Genomic DNA, 23923 nt, shown 5'->3' on the forward strand with positions numbered 1-23923 from the left:
TAGATCTCATAATTCCGATGGGACTAGTAACCACTGTTACCGGCCCCATTACAATTTATAGGCCTACTCCTAACGAGGGCCTTAGTGCTTTAAGTTGTACTACTTTTAACTAGGATTTGTTAAAAACATAATTTTTGTGAGACAATGGAAAAGGTACACACTTTGGCACTTTAAGTAATTAGGAATGATTAATTCCCAAAGCCTTAGATTGGCTGTGAAATGTTCATGGAAAGAAATATTTGGCTATATAATATTACCCCTAAAATATTTCTCTTTGTGGCAATTGAGTATGAAGCCAAAAAGTAGGTGCAGCGTTTGTTTTTCTCTTACAAGAAAACGTCTATTAGTGGAATGTCTGGTATTTGTGAGACACCGCAAACTATAAGGTTCATAAAGTTTTAGGAACAATTTCTTGAAGTTGGGATAGACCAAGATTCAGGAGTTGAGCAGCCCAAAGACAGCTGATGCTGGACAATTTCTGCCAATCTGTCATCATCTAAGAAAGAGAGATAAATAAAGAGAGACAGAGAGAGTCTGACAGGGTAGCAAAGTGGAACTTTGGTTAAATGCACAGCAGGTATGCTGTGCATTAATTAAAGGAAGCAGAGAGAAGAGAAGAGAGGGAAGTGGTTGTAACCTATTTGTTGAACTTTTTTTCACGGCCATCTATGACTATGTTTTGGAATAAAATCACCAGCTGTGCAATCACAAAGTATGCAAACTGTTTACTTTGCCATTGCACAGTTTCCAACTTTGTCCACCCTACTCTTGGATTGTACCTTTCTATAGCACGGCTTGCAGGGAAGGCACTAAAGCATAGCAGTATAGACAGCGGGGTAAATAGCGCGGAAAAGGGCTCTAAATCTGGGGCTTCTACCTCTCTAGGTATAGGCAAATGACCTTAGTTATTTCATCTGAGGAGTCCGCAGGGTCAAAGGCGGCCATTTTACTTTCCGAGGTTACATTGGTACTACTGCCTCCTTCACGTTTTCCGAGATCACTTTTCCATCAATCACCTCTTGAACTATTGTCTGGACCTTCCTTGTTTTCTGTGGACCTAGAAAAATAAAAGATAGTGCATGAGACCCGAAGAACGTCATATGTATGGCAGAAGCAAAGGAAGGCATTCTTCGTAATCATCTTAATAATTGCTTATCTCCCTTAATACAGATTTTACGCCGCAAAGCTACCCAGGCTTCGGTATGCAAATCTAAGCCATACATGGTAGACCATCATGCACTGCTCTGCGGATGCCAAGTTTGCAAGTTCACTGTTTTGCTGAACGCCTTTGGAACAGTGGTGATCTGAAATTGTACTACATGATATTTTCGAATATTGTTTCCATGCTCCCTGGCATTGCACACCGCAGGGTTTGGTGTTTTTTTTTTTTAAATAAGAGGGACACTGCAATCGAGACAGGCCTCGCGCGAGGGCTCTGATGTATAGCACGTTTGCAGAAGGGGTCAGAAAAACACAGGACATGTGAAATAGACCGAAAGATTTATTTAGCCCAACTCAATATTGCTCTGCGGTTTTCACTCCCTCGAGGCAATTTATTTCATAGAACAACAATAATATGGAAATGCACCTAATCACTCATCCCCTAATTTGAAAAATGTGGCTAAATACCACTTCCTAACAGATCCGCCATTGGCCAATAGGTAGAATTTATTTCCAAGGGAGATAGTGTAAGATTTCGCATCACCTCCAGATGGGTCGCAGCCTTGCCTGTTATGCGACATTAAAGCTAAGGGGACCTTTGGTATAAATTGGCCTCAAGGGGAACATCATAAAGGCTTCTGTCTTAAATGGATATTCTTTTGTGTGGCTGAGAAAATGGCATCTGTCCTGGACTTACAGACAGGGCAGTCGTTCTCAAATTCAATATCATTTCAATCAAACCAGTCAGGCTTGGCCAGCTCTTCGACCATGTCTTGCAGGCATGAATCAATGATAGGAGGTGATCAGTGGGAGAGGCATTGTCCGTTGTCCAAACACAGGGTTGATGATCACCTCTACATTTTGTAGGTAAAGCTGGAGAAAATTCAAGCCTTACATTCGGATTTCTGGTCTACTTACATCTTCAAGAAACAGAGCAACCAATCAAGGTTAAACTTGGCGTCATGTAGGACATTCTGAGCAGCTCTTGGCCTTATCCCTTACAATAGCCAGTTGCAGGAAACAAACATGGGTCAAAGGAAGCTGCAAACAGGCAGCCTTTGGAAATATGATGTCTGACCGTCATTAAAGAAAACTCACCTCGGCTTTGTGCCTGGGATCTCAATTGTGACCTCGACTGTGAACTCGGGAAAGCCCTGCAAAAAATGAATCTAAATTTACAAGCATTACCTTATTGCAGTAGTGTTAGACTGCCAATGGTAGGACGTGTCCAGCATGGCTCAAGTGATATACACACCTGGACATAGATTTAAGCACTTGACTGTGCATAGAAATGACATATTAATATTAAAAATTACATATCACCATACAAGTATGGTTTTTCACATGTAGCAGTAGAGAGTGATGACGTTTGCTCCTTAGTTTACGTAATAAATGACTATGCTCCCCTTTGCAAGCACTCCAGTCGTGAGACACCATCTCACACTAGAGTTCCTCACCCCACTGCCCAAATATTGAATGGAACGTTCTTGCTGAATGTTATGATCGATCAGCATTTTAAAAATTGATCAACTGGGAAATTGTTTTTTTCAGCATTTCAATGATTATAATGACATGTGAACCTTCTCCTTCATAATCCACCACTTGTTATAAGCAAACCAGCACTGTGTTGATAGCGGGCAACAAGTCTATTTGCCCCATATTGTTCGAAGTAAACAACGCAATGATGAGTTGCTCATCGACTTACGCGCCATCTTCATCCAGGAGCCGTCGGTAGGTCTCGATCTCCTTCTCCAGCAGGGTCTTGACATCCAGGAGGTCTTCGTAGTCTGCACACTGCTTGGAGGTCTCACACCGGATGGCGACTAGCTGCTCTTCCACTGCGCTGATCTGGACTTGGAGCTGGGAGAGCTGCAGGCAGTAGCGTCCTTCTGTTTCTGCAAGGGTCTCTTCAAGGGATTTTTTCTGTTGACAAAAGAACAGAGAATGAAAAAAAAGAACAAAAATTACAAGGAAAAGTATGGCATGGCAACGGATAACAAGGACTGGAAAGGGAGGCACAACCAATGTCAAGGCACAACACAAACAGGCTCTTTAAGACCCCATGGTGGGCCCTCACTCCTTACAAGTCAGCACAGCCATGGCCTCCTCATCCTTTACAGTGGACTGCCAGCTGTATTTAGAATGGCAAACAACCTTTACAACGCAGTCATTACATCGCACTACATTTACAACACAGTCATTACATCGCAACATCCTTTACAACGCATGTCACTACAACGCAGCCGTTACATTGCATGTCACTACAACGCATGACACTACAACGCATGCCACTACAATGCAGGCATTACATCGCATGTCATTGTGAGAAGTTGGCCTGATATATGATGTCACTAGTTCTAGTGTACACCTTGTATCAGTCCAAACAACCCTTATGGGGATTGGTTGTAAAGTCAACCTTATAGACCAGCTATCCTAGTGGTAGCATGGACAAGAGCAGTCTTAGGCTAAACTCTGAATGGCATGTGAACCCAGCTGTTATACCATATGTAACCCCTTGAATACCAAATGAAAGGACACCACAACAGATATATATAAAAATAGAATGTATTTATTCTAGTCAAACCCTCAGCACTCTTTATGAGATTAGAGGTAAGTACAACACAGTCTTAATTATGCATACATTAAATCACACAGGTAAGTAATACAGTTAGGCCCTAGGGGCCACGCAAACCATATACTAAATAAGTGGTATAAGGACCCCTGTCACGGAAATAGGATAGGCCTAGGCCTAGGGAATCGCTGGGGCTACACTACACTACCAACAGTTAGGAAGTGGGAGGCCCACGGGATTCAGGTGCAGAGTGGAAACACTCACGCGTAATGCGTATAATCGATAGAAATAGTACAGTTTAGGATTATTAAGATTTAGGACATTTCTGGAGTAACTAGGAAGTCGAGACTTGAGAACTAGACACTAGGATAGTCAATACCCTGATGAGCACCGGAGTACCCAAGTTACCTAGCCCACGGGCTGCGGGTGCATAGGTGTGAACTTGCGTCGGGTTTCGTCGTCGACTCCTATGGATGCCTGAAGGAAAGATGCTGACAGGCAGTCAGTGAAGAGTATCCGGTGGATCCCAAGGCCGGGATCAAGAAGGAAGGATACCTGCAAGCAGAAGGGACAGAGTCTGGGTCACTAGCCAGTGACCACGTGGAACCAGGAAGGAACCAGGCGATGTCGGGAGATTGCAGGTGAAGAGGTGAAGCTTGTCGCAGCAGCCACGGGGACCAGGAAATGTCGAGGATGACCAGGACCAGGAGGCGAGCTGTCCCACGAAGGCTCGTGCTGTCGGCGGCGTCGAAGTCGAACTAGGATTCACCAAGCCTTGGCAAGCGGAACCCACGAAGAATGGAGGACTTGCTTCTGGTGCAGACCAGGAAGGTCTGGGGTGCTTCTCTTTCACAGAGGAGCGGGTGCCAGTCTGGAGGAGCCGGACCAGCAGTGGAAAATTGAAGGTGTGTCGTCGCGAAGGTTACTAGCCAATGGGCAAGCAACCGGACAGACGCGGCAAGCAGGAAAATGCAGAAGGGCCCCACGCAGGACTCGTGGAGTGTGGGGGGCTGATCTTCGGTGCAGATGGTGCTTGGGGTTGGGGCTTCTCAATCCCCGGTGCACAACTTCGAGGGTGCCTCAGAAGCTGCGCTGGAAGATACTCGCCACTTTTCCCAGGTAGCCAGTCCCACGTCTCTCATCACCTCCACGGATCTCAGCTCGGCTGTGGATGTGGATCAGAGTCGGAGAAGTCTGGAAGTCAAGGCTCTGGTCAGGCTCTGCAGTCAGTCCCTCGTAGAACTTCAGCAAAGCAAAGGGTAAGTCTCTTGATGGTGCCTGTTCGCACAGGGTGGCCACTCCTTGGCCACAAGGGAGATTCTTCAGTCTTCTTCTTTCGTCGAATGTCGAAGGTCCAGAGTTTCTGTTCAAGTTGCAGGTTCAGGATAATCTAATCTAGCAGGGCTCAGCTAGCTACTAATATACTGGGCTAGTGGGCTTGGCTACCTGCAAGGTCCCTCCTATGGGTGGGACCAGGAAGGGGAGTGGCTACACCCCCTTTCCTTTGTCCAGTTTCGCGCCAGAGCTGGGGCTGGAGTGCCCCAGCACCGGTTTGAACTGGACTATGCATGGAGCACCTTGTGTGCCCCAGGCATGTCTCATTCCTTTCAGCCCTCCCTGCCCCAATACACTAAAGTCTGTCTGGGGAGGTGCTAGCACCTCCCCAAGCAGGAAACCTATTGTCCAGGCCTCCCTGGCTGGGAGGGCTTCCAGCTGCAGGAGGTCAGACTCGTGTCTGTGGCAGCAGCATCCATTTTGTGATGCTGAGGCTTTGGTGAGAGTTAAACAGCAAAGTAGGATTTTAACATGTCTCTCCCTCTAGAAGGGAGGAATAATATCCTCATCACCAGAAATGGTATGGGGGTATTATTCCAAAGTGTTAGACACCTTACACGACATGTTTTGATAAAGCCAAACCATAGTTACCATAACCGTTTAAGATTATAAGGCACTTTAAGAGTATATGGTAGGCTATATCATAGAACAGCTATAAGGACATGGTTCCGAAAGCTGCAGACAGGCTCAGCTCATGCTAGAGCACCATCTCACATGTTACCAAGCACTCTGCCTCCAGGATTGTTAAGGCCTGCCATAGGAGTGGCTGATAGGTACACATGTGTCTAAATATAAGGGTAGATATAGGTATACTATATCTAAGCAAGGGGTGATTACACGACCTTGCCCCAGCTGAGTGATCAGCCAGTTGTGTCTGATTGGAGGGCCAGACCAGGGATGGCATAATACATGCTGCAGCCCCTGGGAGGCCTAGGGTACACCTATGCCCTGGGTACCTAGGGTACACTGTACAGGGTCCAATAAGGTGATCCTTACCAATTGGGTATGTACCTAGGGTACATGGAGTCCATTTTAAAGAGAGAGCAGACAGCCTGAGACCCTGAATGGCAGGATCTCAGGTCAACTAAGTCGAAAAACCAGCTAGACACTAGGCAAAAAGTTGGGGGTAACCATAGTCAGATATCCACCTTCCTACAGTCATTACAATGCATACCATTACAACGCGTACTACCCCTACACTATGCAACACTCACCCTACTATTGCACCTCCTGGAGTTAGAATAGTAATTTTTACCCCTACACTAGCCAACACTTACCTCAAATGCAATGTAATGGTATGTGTTGTAAAGGTATAAAGCGATGTAATAGAATGCGTTGTAAATGTAGTTTAAAAAAACTTGTTGTAGTGGCATGCGATGTAAATGTATGCGTTGTCAAGGGTGTTGCGATGTAAAAACTGCAGTGGTAAGGCATGCGTTATAAATGTATGCGTTGTAACGTCATACATTCATTTAGAACAGCTGTCCTGGCGCATTGCTTGTTGTGGCTACTTAGTAATTTTTTTACTTTTAAAGAATAAACTCCCAAACTGAGAACATCCTCTTGCAAAACTACAAATAACAATGGTCTGACATACAGGGAGCATTTTCCTATGCTTGGGAGCTATTGTGAAATTTCCCTGACAGAGAATGACTCACCTGGTGGTTCCAAACACGCAATTCTAGTGGCAGCCACCTGCTCTAAATAGGTTGGGTGACTATGACCCTATATCCCTCTGGAGGATGTGTCATCAGGTCAAAGGTTTCAAACTACAGAGGCAGCTGATGCTCCTCAGTCAGAAACCCTGTGGTTTATACACCTCTAAATGGGGTGCAGCAACAACCATTACGATGGAGTAGGAGTACCGCCATTTAAAATAGTGCTCCCACTTCTGCAAACTTCAAATGAGCCCCAAAAAAGTCAAAGAACAAGGCAAAGATAAATAAAAACCCAGATTGCTAAGGTGGAACCAGGAATACCATAGAAGTCAGAGGAAAGTCAAGACGTTAAAGAAACAACTATGAGGGGCAATAGACAGCAAGGCAGAATAAAGGAGGCATGGAAAATCTAGGAATGGAGAGGCACAACAAAGGAAAAGGACAGCCAAAGACAATCAAGCAATGGCAAAGAATTAAAACCCACATTTGAGCCCTTCAGCCATTTAAATAATGCAGAGGGAGCAACGAATGTATGGAGAAGCTATCTCGGGAACAAGACATTTTGTACGATAGAAAAAAATACGTGTTGGTGGTTTAGGCAGGAGTAGACAGACAGGCCTACTAAAATTGATTGTGCTGGTCAATTCTTTTTAGAGGACTATTTAATTTTCCAGTGAAGTCAGGAAATTTCACTCAAGCCCTTGTTTTTAAAATATGGAATGTAGGTTGAAAAGCAAAACATTCTTGCCCAAAGCGTCCCCCTTAGATTCCACCTTATGGAGGCCAAGTATTCATAGGGGCTGATTGCGACTTTTGAGCAGTCACGCCGGCTCGCCACCGGCACAGCTGCGCCAAAGCTGCGAAAGGACCTCGGACCTGATTACAAGTTCAACTCGTGCAGGTGGACGGTCCTTTTGCCTTTCCCGTGGTGGTGCCAGAAAAACAGGCACCGTAATGGGTAAAAATGTTCCAATACAGCAAGGACTGTGAAGTCCATGCTGTGCTGGACCTGGGGGTGCAAGCAGACGGGGCAAGCAGACGGGGGCGCATGTTGTGTCCCCCTGAATGCATCCCCATGGTGGGGAGAATGGGGGCCCTGTAAGGCCCCCTTTGTTTTCCCACTGCCAGCCTTTTCATGGCGGACTTGTGCCCATGAAAAGGCTGGCGTTGGGAAAACTCGTTATATGCTTGGCGGGACCGCACCACTTCTGCTCAGCATATTGCATAGCCCCTCCACGAGCTACCACCAAGGAACGGCGGTTCCCTGGTGCAGAAGACGGTCCACCGCCGGAACAAGTTGGAGAATCGTGATTCGGCAGACTGTGAAAGTGGTAAGTCCGCTGCACTCGTAATCAGGTCCATAGCTCAGACATTCCCAAGGTCAGCAGTCACGTACCGTGGCCAAGGCTGCCCTCAGCTCTATCTCCAAGGCTTGGAGGCTGCGCTTGAGGTCACAGATCTCACTCCTGCCGGAATGCATCTGGTCGCTGCCACAGTCAATTTCTTTGTTCAGGTCCTTGCACTGGGGGACGAGACAAAAACAATAGAGAACGTTAAAGAAATCCAAGAGCATGTAGACTTTGGTAAAGAAAACCTTCCTCCTTCGTTTTTCTGTCGCTACTTTTACCGCTTCGTTGAACTGGCATTCGGCTTCTTTGCGGTTCTTGTCGGCCATGAGTTCATACTGAGTCCTCATATCATTCAGGAGCTTCAGCAGGTCCACTCCTGGAGCCGCGTTTATCTCCACACTCAGCTGCCCGCCTGCTGCCTGATGTCCTTTCATCTCCTGGGCATTGGGACACAGAAAGTACAGCTTAATGAATCCTTTTGGTCCAGCATGAGCCTAGCCCAGTCTGCGTGTTGTGGCATCAGTGATAGGCAAGAAAAATAGTTACTGAATATGCTCGTAAAGGTTTATGAAAGGTGTCAGGCTGATTGCAAATTTCCAATTTATTCCTGAATTTTGGCAAATTGAGTGCTTATCTAATTTTGGAGAAGATGCAATGATACATATCTGCAGTATAATATTGGTTAATTTGCGTCTTGACTAATTACTGATAACACTATATATTAATACATAGAAGAAAAATTCAATATTCAATGAAAAATGTAAACTAAGTTAAGATAATTCTTTGAACCCGAGTGCCTCATTTATAGGGTTTTTGCCATAGGGCAGCGCAGCAGGCCGGCAAACGAAAAAGGCAGGAATGCACCGTATCTATTACAACAATGCATTCCTGTCTTTTTCCCCTGCGCCTGCATTGCGGAGAGGATTATTTTTGTACAGGAAGGGAATCCTTCCTGCACAAAAAGAATCACAAGAGGCTTTTTCCTCTTTCTATGTGGGCTGAAGAATGCGGCACACATAGAGAAAGGAAAAACGAGGAGAAATAAAGATATTTCGCCTCGTTGTACCTCCCTTAGGTTTTTGGTGCTACCTCAGATTTACGATTTCTCGTAAATCTGGGAGAGTAGCAAAAGCCATGGATGTTGCTGGGAACCCCCCCAGAAAAACCCACTGCACTCCCCTTTAAGGCAGAAAAACGCATTAAAGGGGATGATATTTACGAGGCAGCATTAAGCCAAAAAAGTGGCTTAGTGCTGCCACGTAAATATGGAGCAGGCTCCGGCATCACGGAACGTCAAAAAAAGTGATGTTCCTGCGGCGCAAGGGGCCTCCTAAATGAGGCCCCGAGAGGCTTATTTACAAACCACTTGCGGAAATCTTTTGCCAGCGGAGCTTCACTTTTGTGACGCTCCAGAGGCACACAGTGCAGGCCCATATCTACGAGGCCACAGAAAGCCACCCAGCATGGCTTTTCATGGCCTCGCAGACACAGTGTGAGAAAATGCATCGCAAGTCACTGCATTGCCTCACACTGCGTCTGGGAGGTCTGCCAAGGGTGTTGTAGTGGGTGTTCCCACTCAACGCCCATGGTATTTGACACATTCCCAAATTTACAACATAGCGTAAATCTGGGAATGCGTCAAAACTATATGCCTCCCCAGGGCAGGGGCAACAACTGTTTTTGTGTAGGAAGGTGTCCCTTCCTACACAAAAATAACCGGACTTCAATGCAGGCAGCCTTGCGCCATGGCGCTAGGATGTCTGTATAAGCGTAAAGCTGTCTAAACAGCGCCAGTGCAAAGAAAAGGACAGGGATGCATAGTATTGCTGTAAATTTGACACATCCCTGCGCTTTCCTTATGGCGCAGCAAGCTGGCTTGCGGCACTGCATTTCATCATTTTGTTCTAAATGTGCCCCTGAATGATCATAGAAGCCTTTCTCACAGACACCGACGCACAGCTGGTTTTGGCATCACAGTTCGCCCTGAACATCAGGTACAAGACATACCTTTGCATTTCTTCTTAAAGAATACCAGGGCATGAAGGAGGGGAGTTGGGTGTGCAAAATACCATTGCTTGGGTAGGGCAAATAACTGCATCTGTTCTAAGACTTCAGGTCTCAGAAAAGGTGCAGACTTTTCCAGACAGGAGGGTGCCTATAAACTCCTGGCAGGACTGAGGCAGAGGGAGACACGTCTTGTTGCAGGGTAAATGAACGCCTCATCCCAATCCTGTTTTCCATGTGACTGCCCTGGTGATATATATTGGTTTCTCCATAAGCCAGTCTCAGTGGCGTAACGAAACTTGAGGGGGCCCCACTGCAGGGTAAGTGGAGGGGCCCCCTCCGAACTCAGTCTGGAGCTCTCCAGCCGAAGTGCAGTGCTGAGGGGGCCCCCTGGAGGTTGCGGACCCCCTGCACCGCGGGAGCTGCGGGGGCCTGTGTTACGCCCCTGGCCAGTCTTACACACAGGCATTGCATGCTCACAGCGGGTAGCGATAGCACTCACAGACCCCAGCCTACCTCCTCGTGGTTCTTCTTGAGGGCGGCTAGCTCCTCAGTCAGGCTCTCCTCCTGCACCTCCAGGCTTGATTTGTCCAGCCTCAGCTCATCCAGGACTTTATGAAGACCATTGATATCCGCCTCAACACTAATGCGCAGGCACTGCTCGTTCTCGAACCTGGAACCAGAGATAGACAATACTGCTAGCACATTACCGAGCATATAACCAGGCGATACTCTCAGGCCCATTAGTAAGTCGAGCGGTTCGCCACCGCCCGCATGGCGGTGGCGATCCGCCCGACATTTTCTCCAACCCGCATGCCAATTCCCCCTGCCATATTACTATGGCGGGGGGGACCCCCGCGGACGGAAAGACCGTCCGCCGGTGTTCCGCCCGGTCGATGAGTCGACCGGGCGGAAAAGCTGTTAATATGGTGGCGGTGTCTGTTAGACACCACCATCCATATCAAGATGCATGCGGGGATTTGCCTTTCCGTGGCGGCGTTGCCGCCACGGAAAGGCATGCATTCTTTCACATTGGAGGCCCGTAGCGGGCCCCCAGGTATTTTGGGGTACCCCCCTGCATTTGCATGTACAATGTGGCAATCACCGCGCGGTGCCTGTCACGTTTTTCATTGAAATGCACAACTGGCATTTCGGCATTGCTTTCTACACCGCCCGCCGCAATGTTAAAAATGCGGGATGCGCCCGCCAGTGTGGTGGGCGCATCCAAATTGTATCTGCGGGACCGCCGCAGGCATTGCGGGCAGTCCCATGTCCCGGGGCTATGGCGGTTGTCCGCCCTCCATGCTAATGATGCCCTTTGCACGCTAGCACATGTCATTAAAACATCACACACGTCCTTTTGCTTTCTAGCCATAAGTACACAAAGAAGTCCTATTAATCTAAATCGCCACAAGGAAAATATATTCTAGCAGAATCTTCTTGGGATCTGTTGTCATATTTACAAGGTCTCTTACATTTTTTGAAACAATTTTTGCCATCTCTTACTCCGCCTACAACTATGTTCAACGTTGTTGCAAATTATTGTTTTAGTCAATGTAAAAATATCACATTGATAGTATCTTACAGCCAGGTTTAATATTCACAGCCTCAAAAATGTGCTTATGTTAATTTATAAATGAAGCGTTTCTGCGAGAAAAGCTGTGCAGAGTAACACGACAGTAAGTAAGGTCATCTAAGTTTCTTAAAATCAGAATTAAGTTGTGATCTGCCAGGCCGAAATATTAGGTATTCATCCTCTTCAAACTCTACTGGCCTGATTGATAAATTCGGACTGTCCTTCCTGGTTTAAAAGTGCCTCTTAGGCAAGGATCACTAAAAATCAATCCCTCTCCTCTCCTACATTGGCTGGAGCCCTACCTAAGCCCTTCCGCTGTGCAGATTCTCAGCAAGCAATGCTTATGCTCGGCCTGTCTCTCACACCCTGATCACTACTCCCGCAGGATTCACAGGGGGTAATACTGCACCCAGAAAATACCAATACCACCATGTGTCGTATTTAATAGGTTTGTCAAGGGGGAGGATAACAGTAATAATGGATGTTTTCCTCAATTCTGGGGTGTGTTTCCAGTTTTTCCCCAAGACAAACTTTGGCAGATTTTACATGGAGAGATCTATGCAGCAAAACCCATTTGGTGTGGAATTAGGTCTTGTTAAACAACTCGTTCCATAAGATAGACTCCATATTCGTTGGACAGGTGAGTTGTTGAGACAAGCGGGGATGAATGGTGCAATAAAATGAAACTACATTACCTATAAATTATAGTCCCGATATTGACAGTTTTTCTATTTTAAGCATATGGCATAGAGCAATCATGTGATCAGCTTTACATCATATAATATTGGAGCATGTACCAAAAAAAGGAATGGTGCAAGGTTGTTTATCTCTCTAGGCAAAATATCATGTTGCTGCTGAACCATTCCCCCTTCTACCAATAAAAATTATGGGGTATATGTATAAACCCCTATCGCCACGGGAACGTCACTTTTTGTGACGTTCTCGTGGGGATAGGGGCCTTGCCCTATGTACAAGGCAGCGTTAAGCCATTTAACATGGCTTAAGGCTGCCTTGTACATAAGGCACCCTTCCACGCTATGTTTAGCGTGAAAGGGGCGTGCAGTGGGTTTTGCGGTGGGCGTTCCACTGCAACAGCCATTGTATTTGACGCTGGCCCCTATGTACAAGGGTGGCGTACATAGGAGGCAGCGCCAAAATTAAGACCAGGAAAATCCTGGTCTTAAGTTGGCAAAATGAGGAGAAAGGCATTATTTCTCCTCGTTTTTTCTTTTTCCATGTGTGCTGCCTTCTGCAAGTCTCTGAAGGTTCCTCTGGCTTCACGACCGACACCCATCACATTCAAGCCCTGCTTCATCATCCCTCAAGGCAGTCAACACCAATCCACCACCTTTAGAACAACCAGGACTAAGACAGCTGGTGAACCACTCCCAAGGCGTAGGACTCCCTACCATCCTAGATATGACTGTCGCCATCCTTTCAGACGGAAGTGAAGACTCACCTCTTCCAGCAACATCTGGTCGCAAAATAACACCTTGCTACTGGTGTCTCTGAACAGCGTGTCCCTCTCTGCGCGGTCTGCCCGTAAAAATACTACTATCCTCCTTCTCAAGCCAGGACTCTAAGATCATACTGCCGCCTTTACCTGCCATAGGCCTGCCTGTACAGCGTATCTCAATCCCACCGCACTCCGGCGCTTGATGGCTCAGTTTACAATGTGTAAGTCTAATACATACGTACTTAACATGGTTTAGACAGCTATGGGGCATATCATCAAGGACCGACGAAAATTATCGCTAAGCGCACTTGGCGCTAGGATAATTATTGCCGGCTAACGCGGAATTTTATCGCTGAGATAGCGTGCTATCAGCAACGCTTATCTCAAAAGCGATAAAATTCCAAGCGCTAACTGCCAAATGTGAGATTATCGCTGGAAATCCAGCGATAATCTCACAAAGTTTGGCAATAGCTTGTTGATAGGGCAGGTCAGACTTAGCCATGATATCCACCTTACATTGGATATAATGGCTAAGTCAAACTAAAAGCAGGCGAAAGGAAAGTAGCGATAACCAGGGTCAGAGCTACTTTTCTTATCGCTATGCTTGTTAGCGTGCCCATTGATAATTGGAGAAATGTCGGTTAGCGACATTTCTCCAGTTATTTTGGGACGGAACGCCCACTTTGCATCTCATTAGAGATGCAAAGTTGGGAGTTACGGGAAAGGGAGCTAATGAAAGGATTCACGCGATAGCATGACCTTGCTGATAAGGCGATAAACTTATCGCCGCTTTTCGTCTGAAAACGGACTCAAAAGCGGCGATAATTTTATATCGCCTCCTTGCTGATATGCCCCTGTCTCCCTCTGCTCTCCACCTCACATGTATTATTCCCCAAATCCTGCCTTTGGACTGTTCTCAAACTTTTTGCCCCTTCTCTAATCGTTTCTCCTCATTCCCTCTATTGGCACTCATTTATAGAGACCGGGATTTATTGTTCAGGATCATCAGACTTTGACCCAGAACAAGAGAGAGAAAGGGAAAAAAAGAGGAAAGAAGGAGGAAATAGTGACGGAGGGTGATAGCTGGGTAGAAAAAGAACATGAAATACTGAGGGTAGGGTGGTGGATGGTGGAGCCTGCCTTCCGGCAATGTTCCCACAGCAACAACACCCATCCTCCCCTTTTTGGCGTTCAGGTTTAATATTTTAATTTTAAAATTGTGTCCGCTTATTGTTGTGGGCTTTCCTCAGGTTTTATAAATGTTGCCAGTTTAACATTTCATCAGATCTTTTGTTTCACTTAGCTTCAAAAGGATGACTTTCCTCAACCTTAATTTTCTATGAGGAAACACATGACTCCCCCGCCCCCACCCCAACGCCCCCGAACTCACTTAATTTCGAAATCATCCAGTGCCAGCCTGGCGTTGTCCACCTGCAGGATGGTCTTGGCGTTGTCAATGGAAGCAGCTGTGATCTGGAAGACAACAGGACAAGCTGGACACGACACTACATTCCGCTGGACAACGCGCTCAACACTTTTCACACTAAATGCCGAGGTCGTTTTCACCAACGTACTGTTTAAAACACCAATAATTGTTTTTTTCCATTAATTTTGAGAATTAATGGCAGTTCACATAGATTTATCGCAAGTTCAGGTGCTATGGCCGAATGATAGCCCACAAACAGCAAAGGTGCCCTGGCTCCTAATTTGCAGCCAAGTTTAGTGATCTTTGCCCTGTGGACATTTTAAGGCATTTATAAGACGGATTGGTCTGTCACTCGACCTTTCATTCCTACAGAAATGGTAAGAAAGGTGCATGGACACCAACTCATGGATAAGCCAAGGGTAGCGGAAGTGACATCACATACACTTTGCCCACTGATGTCATGAGAGGATTGGCCCCTTGTGCTACACTTGGCCCTCACCAGTCTCTTCTCTGCTGCTTTGGAGCTACGGTAAGGGAAAATAATGAAAACAGCAGAAGCAAACAGGGCCCTAAGATCCCGCCTCCATTCATGACTCCTGAGATCAGAGGTACAAGGACAGCACCATGGAAACCAAGGATGGAGCCGCTGCTGACCATGGATGGATATCACAGATTGACCTCTATGGCAACTTTTGTTTCAGGAAGGAAGAGCTATCTTATGAAAGCGAGTTCCTAAGCGAATGGCTTAGGAAAACACAAATGACATTCTCCATAAATCCTACAGGCTCTGACACTACCTCACTCATCACATACATTTCAAAACAAAGCGTTCTTTCCTTGAAGAGCAGGCCTTTCCCAACACAAGCAATAGTTCATCAAACATGTGTACAGTAAGGATGCTGCTTGGCAGACAGTGCTTTCAACACAACCACATATTTGTTTTAAATTGTTAGTTTTCTCCTTCTGGAGGCTAGTTTACAAACGCAGCGCCTAGAGGTAATTAGATCTGTAGTGTGTTCCACAAATAAACCTAATCACTGGCGACATCAAGGCGGGCACTTTTAATGATGTTGTAAATGAGGGTGTGGCGCGATGTGCCACACTTTCTTACAGCCATCAGATATTGTTTTTGTGTGTCGTGGCAGACAAATCCTACTGCGATCACAGATCATGTTCATTCTCTGCTTCCACCTTACAGAAAGAACCTAAAGAACCTGGAGGGACTCCAGCTCGGCTCTTGGTGCGCACTGTTACTAGCTTCAACTGAGTCAAGCGAAAACAAGAAAGCCACAATATATTATCTTCTGAAGTGAGGGTGGCTAGAAGCACTCCTCAAGGCACCAGTCCTACCTGCTTCTGAAGCTCCTGAATCTGCTTGAAGTATTTGTTGCAGTTGGGGCCTCCTGCGCTGCATTCGGCGTTGTTCTTGTACCACTCTTTGATTTTATACTCCAGGTCGGCATTGGCCTCCTCCAGGGTGTGAGACCGGCCTCGTGGCGTGGGCCCTCCCGACCAGCAAGTCACACTACAACCACGCCGAACCTCGTGGGCACGGCCTTCCGGCGTCCGTGGACCAACATCCCGAGGACCGACCAGATCCCCAACACGCATGCCCGGCCGAGGAAGAACGAAACCCCCCCCCCAAACCAGACCCAGAGGCGCCGACCCTGCCACACTTCTGGTCTCTTCCCCGAGGGAGGTTTCGATCGACCACCAGGCCCCCGGTGAGCGGGCGCCTCGCCTGCTGGGTGTCTGGAGTCCCTCCCAGACCCACCTGAACAGATCAAAGGGCCGAGCGACAGGAAACCCCGACACCGCCCCCCAGGCACCAGACCCCTCTCCGCGAGGACTCCGGACTTCAAAGAGGCGGGGGAGTATAACAAGGGGTGCTGAGGGGACGAGAGGCAGAGAAGACCTGGACTGACGAGAGCCTGCGGACTTGGTCGCGGCTCGATCGCTCCCCGAACAGAAGAACGCTACCCGAACTCTGAACCATCTGAGCCCTGCTGACGCTGTCGCGGCTCCCCGAACTCTGAACCATCTGAGCCCTGCTGACGCGGTCGCGGCTCCCCGAACTCTGAACCATCTGAGCCCTGCTGACACGGTCGCGGCTCCCCGAACTCTGAACCATCTGAGCCCTGCTGACGCCGTCGCGGCTCCCTGAACTACGACCCTCCGGTGCCTGCTGAGTGACTCGCGGCCCACTCCTCCAAGAGAATCGGCAGAGATCGCCGAGAGAAGCAACATCCCCTCAGCTCGAGGATTGAGAGCTGGGCGCCGGATATCTCGCAGAGACACTGATCGAAAGACTGTCCCGCTACCCCTTTCCCTCCATCACAAGATCGCTGCCGCTTGTGGCCTTAATTCTGCAACTGCCTGCCGGGTCATAAAGATCCCTGATAACCACCGATAAAAGCTTATTATCTTACAACGATTACTGTGTGGTGTCCCTCTATCCGAAGAAGAGAGTAAGCGTAGCGTGTGCGATCCTAGGTGCGAGACCCTTCCAGGAAGGGCCTCCCTGCTCTTGCTCGGCCTAACTCTGGGAAAGGTGGGCCTCAGGGTGGTCCGGAACCCATTCCGCAACCTCCCCGGGGAACGCTTTCCAACATTTGGTGGCAGGCGACGGGATCCGAGCCAACACCTAGAGATCGTGCAGTAGACGACGTACGCACTACCAGGAAGAATGGAAGGAGAAACTTCCCTAGGTGCCGCAGGCACCAACCCGAGCACGGCATTCCAAAAGGACCAGTTAGAATCTTATACACACCGAGAACTGAGACAATTTTGCAAAGACTTTGGAATCGCTACCACCGGACTAAGCACGAAAGAGGACTTCCAGGGGGCATTAAAAACCTGGGTCGAGGCAGAAACTCCCCGGACACAAACAGAAGGAGAACCTCCCAACGAACCACGAAGCAGCCCGGGGAGGAACGGCGCCCCCGAGAGGGGCCTATCCCCGGAGGAACTAGCGGACCGAGAAAGAGGTCGCAACCACGAACTAGAACTAGCAAAATTAAAAATCGAAGGAGAGCTAAAGCTGGCTGAGAAAAAACTGGCGGTGGAACAGTTACGCCTACAAGGAGAACTAGAGGAAAAGAAACGACAGAGAGAACACGACGAGAAAAAACTCCAACTAGAGCACGAACGTAGCCTAAAAGAAATCGAGCTCCAAGCTAAGAAGGCGGAGGCCCGACCCTCGGAAACCCAACCCATCTCCTCCACCGGGGAACCAAAGGTCCACATCCCCAAAGATGTGGTAAAAGAATATTATAAGAACGACGATATTCAGCAATGGTTCAAGGCCTACGAAGTCGCCATGACCTCCCACCGAGTCCCGCAGAAGGACTGGGGGGCTGGGCTGTGGGGCCAGTTCCTGAGCGAGGGGAGAGATACCCTGCTGGACCTGCCCTCCACCGTGATGAACTCCTACAGTCACATGAAAGAGGCCCTGGTAGCCAGATATGGGCTCACCCCTGAAATGTACCGGCAACGGTTTAGGGACTGCAAAAAGATACCCGGTACCACCTGGGTGGAGTACGTGAACTTCTACAGCCGGGCCCTGGATGGATGGATCAAGGGCAGCAAGGTCTCCACCTTCGAGGAGCTGTTCGACCTAATCGCCTGGGAACACTTGTCCGCGAATTGCTTCATAGAGCTGCGCCAGCACCTCCTGGACAGCAAACTCACAGACCCTCGAAAACTGGCCGTCGAGGCTGACCGGTGGGTGAACACCCGGGCCTCCCGGGGCCCCGTGGGGGACTACGGTCGCCACAGTCAGGGACCCCCCCACCAGAGGGGCGGAGGGAATCAAGGCCGGCACAGGGAGCTTCCGGGGGGATCCCCGCTCAGCCCTCCCAGAGGACAATCCCCGCCCTTTCCAGCTCCACCTCCGGCCAGCACCGGGCCACCAGGGAGGCCGGGGCCCCGAACGAGGATCACCTGCTTCCGCTGCCAACAGACCGGACACTATGCCAGCGACCCCCAGTGTCCCCTGTACCAGCGGTCCACCACAACAACCCCGCCGACTCGACAGATGGCCTCCGTAGCCCTGGGGGAAGAGATAGAAGACTCCGAAGAATGGGAACCAGCCGCCATGGCCTTGGTCTCCCTAGGGGATCGAGAGATGGTCCCCGGAACGTCCCTGCCCGCCAACACGAAGAAGTACCGACAGCAGGTGACGGTCAACGGTCACCGCATCGAGGGCCTCCGGGACACGGGGGCGAGTGTCACGGCGGTTCATTGTCACCTGATCTCCGAGGATCAGATCCTACCTGGCGCCTTTTGCCCCGTCATCTCCTCAGACAATTCCGAGAGCCTCTGTCGCATGGCCCTAGTCCCCTTCGAATGGGGGGGAGTCACCGGCAAGTTAAAGGTGGCGGTCCGAACCTCCCAGCCCGTGGACTGCCTCCTGGGCAACGACCTTGAGAACTCCCCGTGGGGACAAGTGGAACGAAGAGCCCACCTCGCGATGATGGGCCTCCCCGAGTGGGTATGCGCCACCACGCGCTCAATGACTCTCCGGGCGCCTCCCGCCGAGGGGGAAGAGCCCCTGCCGCTAGACACCGCCACCTCCCCCGAGATCCAGAATACACCACCAGAGGCCAACGACCCCCTTCTGGATGAGCCGACCACTCCCGACGAAGGGTCAGTACCGTCCGACCCCGAAACCCTGACCCACCTCGAGGACCTGCCAGAACTGGCCCAGTGGCCTTGCGAAGGGGGCCCCTCCCGTGAAGAATTCTGCCAAGAACAATCCACCTGCCCGTCCCTCATCGGGCCCCGGCAACAGGCCGAGGCCCAAGCAGCAGGCGACCAGACTGGCACCCACTGGGTATACTGGGAGGACGGCCTCTTGTACAGCGAACAGAAGTCGGCCGAGTTGGGATCGGCCCGGGTACTAGTGGTCCCCCTACGCTTCCGAAGTCTCCTCCTGGGCCTGGCCCACGATGTACCCCTGGCCGGACACTTAGGCCAGGATAAGACCTACCAACGGCTCGTCACCCACTTCTATTGGCCCAAGATGCGAGCAAATGTGGAGGCCCACTGCAAGTCCTGCCCCACGTGCCAGGCCAGCGGGAAGAGTGGGGGCAAGCGCAAGGCTCCGCTACAGCCCTTCCCCGTCGTCAGTACCCCTTTTGAGCGGATAGGAATCGACATTGTGGGACCGCTGGACCCCAAGACCGCCCAGGGCCACCGGTTCATCCTCGTCCTAGTGGATCACGCCACCCGTTACCCCGAGGCCATCCCTCTCCGCACCGTGACGGCCCCCGTGGTGGGCCGGGCCTTGATGGGGATCTTCTCCCGCATGGGGTTCCCCCGCGAAGTCGTGAGTGACCGGGGTACAAACTTTATCTCCCGTTATATGAAATCCCTCTGGCAGCAGTGCGGGGTATCGTACAAATTCACCACCCCGTACCACCCCCAAGGAAACGGACTAGTCGAGCGCTTTAACAAGACGCTGAAAGGAATGATCCTGGGCTTCGAGGAACCCCTACGCCGGAGGTGGGACGTCCTCCTCCCATGTCTCGTGTTCGCCTACCGGGAGGTTCCCCAAAAATCCCTGGGATTCAGCCCATTCGAACTATTATATGGACACCCCGTCCGAGGACCCCTGAGCCTGGTCAAGGAGGGGTGGGAAACAACCCCCCGGGGGACCCCTCCGGACGTGTTCCGATACATCTTGGCGCTCCGCAACCAGACCCGAAAATTCAGGGAACTCGCAGAAGCAAACCTCGAGGCCAGTCAAGAAGAAATGAAGCGCTGGTATGACCAGAATGCTACGCTGGTCGAGTTTCAGCCGGGCCAACAAGTCTGGGTCATGGCCCCGGTGAGACCCTGCGCTCTCCAAGATAAATGGACTGGGCCCTTCAAGGTGGTCGAGCGGAAGAGCCAAGTCACCTATCTCATCGATGTGCAGTCCCCGCGGAACCCCCTCCGGGTTCTCCACGTGAACCGCCTCAAGCCCCACTTTGTACGGACCGAATTAAGTCTACTCCTGGCCACCGACGATGGGGCCGAAGACGACACCGAGCCCCTTCCAGACCCCCTGGGGGCGAAGGAAACCGATGGATCCGTGGAGGGAGTGAGACTGTCGACCGCCCTCACAGCCCAACAGACCGACGACTGCCGCCAGCTACTAGGGCAGTTCGCGGATCTCTTCTCCCTGACCCCCGGGGTCACCAGCTGGTGTGTCCACGACGTGGACACCGGAGACAGCCCGCCAGTGAGACATCGGGCCTACCGGGTCCCTAATCGGGTCCGGACCTGCATCCAAACCGAGGTGGCAAAGATGTTAGACCTCGGGGTGATTGAACCCTCCGACAGCCCCTGGGCCAGCCCGGTAGTCCTGGTGCCGAAAGCGACTACCCCTGGTGTTGCCCCCGAGCTGAGATTTTGCGTGGACTACCGAGGCCTCAATGCGGTCACCCGAGCAGACGCTCACCCTATCCCCCGTGCCGACGAACTCATTGACCGCCTTGGGGCCGCCTGTTACCTCAGCACCTTCGACCTGACCAGTGGGTACTGGCAGATTGCCCTCACCGAGGGAGCCAAGGAGCGCTCCGCCTTCTCCACCCCGGATGGGCACTACCGCTTTAGGGTGATGCCGTTCGGAATGAAAAATGCCCCGGCCACCTTCCAGCGGCTGGTGAACAGGGTCCTGTCCGGACTAGAGGGGTTCAGCGCAGCATACCTCGATGACATAGCGGTCTTCAGCTCCCAATGGACCGAGCACCTCCAGCACCTCTGTCAGGTCCTGCTGGCTCTGCGCCGAGCCGGCCTCACCGTCAAAGCTAGCAAATGCCAAATTGGGCACGGCTCCGTAACCTACCTGGGGCACCAGGTGGGGAGTGGGCAGGTCGCCCCCCTCCAGCCGAAGATCGACGCCATCTTGTCCTGGGAACCCCCTGCAACCCAAACGGAAGTCCGAGCCTTCCTGGGCCTCACCGGCTACTACCGAAGGTTTATTAAAAACTATGGCAGCATCGCAGGCCCTCTCACAGAATTAACCTCCAAAAAACACCCCAAGAAAATACACTGGACTCCCTCCTGCCAGAAGGCGTTCGACACCCTAAAGGCCGCAATGTGCGCGGCTCCAGTGCTCAAAGCACCCGACTACGCCCAGGAGTTTGTGGTCCAGACGGACGCCTCGGAACACGGCATCGGGGCAGTCCTCTCACAATACGACGACAAAGGCATAGATCAGCCCATAGCCTTCATCAGCCGAAGGTTACTACCCCGGGAACAGCGGTGGAGCACAATTGAACGAGAGACGTTCGCAGTAGTCTGGGCCCTCAAAAAGCTACGGCCCTACCTGTTCAGAACACACTTCCGAGTGCAAACAGATCATCGACCCCTGCGGTGGTTGATGCAGATGCGAGGGGAAAACCCCAAGTTGCTACGCTGGTCCATCTCCCTCCAAGGGATGGATTTCACTGTGGAACATCGCCCCGGGACGGACCACGCCAATGCGGACGGCCTGTCCCGATTCTTCCACTTCAGCGAGGAGAACTCCCAAGTGGATGGGTAGTTCTCCCCGCCTTTCAGCTGGGAGGGGCACGTGTGAGACCGGCCTCGTGGCGTGGGCCCTCCCGACCAGCAAGTCACACTACAACCACGCCGAACCTCGTGGGCACGGCCTTCCGGCGTCCGTGGACCAACATCCCGAGGACCGACCAGATCCCCAACACGCATGCCCGGCCGAGGAAGAACGAAACCCCCCCCCCCAAACCAGACCCAGAGGCGCCGACCCTGCCACACTTCTGGTCTCTTCCCCGAGGGAGGTTTCGATCGACCACCAGGCCCCCGGTGAGCGGGCGCCTCGCCTGCTGGGTGTCTGGAGTCCCTCCCAGACCCACCTGAACAGATCAAAGGGCCGAGCGACAGGAAACCCCGACACCGCCCCCCAGGCACCAGACCCCTCTCCGCGAGGACTCCGGACTTCAAAGAGGCGGGGGAGTATAACAAGGGGTGCTGAGGGGACGAGAGGCAGAGAAGACCTGGACTGACGAGAGCCTCCGGACTTGGTCGCGGCTCGATCGCTCCCCGAACAGAAGAACGCTACCCGAACTCTGAACCATCTGAGCCCTGCTGACGCTGTCGCGGCTCCCCGAACTCTGAACCATCTGAGCCCTGCTGACGCGGTCGTGGCTCCCCGAACTCTGAACCATCTGAGCCCTGCTGACGCGGTCGCGGCTCCCCGAACTCTGAACCATCTGAGCCCTGCTGACGCCGTCGCGGCTCCCTGAACTACGACCCTCCGGTGCCTGCTGAGTGACTCGCGGCCCGCTCCTCCAAGAGAATCGGCAGAGATCGCCGAGAGAAGCAACATCCCCTCAGCTCGAGGATTGAGAGCTGGGCGCCGGATATCTCGCAGAGACACTGATCGAAAGACTGTCCCGCTACCCCTTTCCCTCCATCACAAGATCGCTGCCGCTTGTGGCCTTAATTCTGCAACTGCCTGCCGGGTCATAAAGATCCCTGATAACCACCGATAAAAGCTTATTATCTTACAACGATTACTGTGTGGTGTCCCTCTATCCGAAGAAGAGAGTAAGCGTAGCGTGTGCGATCCTAGGTGCGAGACCCTTCCAGGAAGGGCCTCCCTGCTCTTGCTCGGCCTAACTCTGGGAAAGGTGGGCCTCAGGGTGGTCCGGAACCCATTCCGCAACCTCCCGGGGAACGCTTTCCAACACAGGGACTTCACTTTGCCCAGGTAGGAGGACAGGCGGGTGTTGAGGTTCTGCATGGTCTCCTTCTCTCCACCAGAGAGAAGAGCTTCCCCTCCGCCACCCCAACCTCTGCCACTGCTTGTTGCACCACCACCATAGCTACTCCAACGTTCTCTACTGATGCCACCACCAGCACTGCCAAAGCTACTAACGCCCACAGAGATACCACCATCGTGCCTTTGAAGGCCTTTCAATGGGATAGTTTGTGGCCCACTGGAGTAGCCACTAGGGAGACCTCCATGGTGGAGCCCCGACCAGGATTGCCAAGCGGCCATTATCAACTTAGAACCGTCACCACACTTAAATCTACCAAATGGTGGAAATTCCCCAAATACACTTCTTTGATGATGTACTCTCCCAGGTGCACCCCAAAAAATCTTCGGTGACTCTGCTCGCCTGGAACAACGAAGACGCCGCAGTCATGAGGCAAGCACCAATCGCTTCCAAGGAAAGGGGTAGAGTTCTACTGAGAGCTAATCCATCCTTTTATAGAGAGGACCATGGGTGTTCCAGGTCTCAGGCCTGGCCTCTCCTGAGGGCAAACCCTACCACCTACAGCAATTACCATTAGTTAGGAGTGGTCCCTTTCTCCGGAAGCCCCATTTTGCTTGAGTTGTGGACGCCGCGTGGCTGTTTACCATCCAGCAATGCTAG

The 23923-nt window shown here is 51.0% G+C and overlaps 1 protein-coding gene across 1 annotated transcript; it reads right to left on the reverse strand.

Moving 5' to 3' along the window:
* Positions 1-825: 825 nt before the first annotated feature.
* Positions 826-23699, reverse strand: LOC146802302 (keratin, type I cytoskeletal 12-like). The gene is made up of 10 exons (XM_085620420.1): positions 23234-23699; positions 17238-17241; positions 15888-16007; positions 14502-14584; positions 10596-10752; positions 8354-8512; positions 8123-8248; positions 2867-3084; positions 2260-2315; positions 826-1057 (listed from the first exon to the last, which is right to left on the reverse strand). The coding sequence occupies exons 1-10, from the start codon at positions 23542-23544 to the stop codon at positions 960-962; spliced, it is 1332 nt and encodes a 443-aa protein (XP_085476546.1). The 5' UTR covers positions 23545-23699; the 3' UTR covers positions 826-959.
* Positions 23700-23923: the final 224 nt, after the last annotated feature.

The sequence above is a fragment of the Triturus cristatus genome, chromosome 8, assembly GCF_964204655.1.
Source record: "Triturus cristatus chromosome 8, aTriCri1.1, whole genome shotgun sequence".
Classification (NCBI taxonomy): Eukaryota; Metazoa; Chordata; class Amphibia; order Caudata; family Salamandridae; genus Triturus; species Triturus cristatus.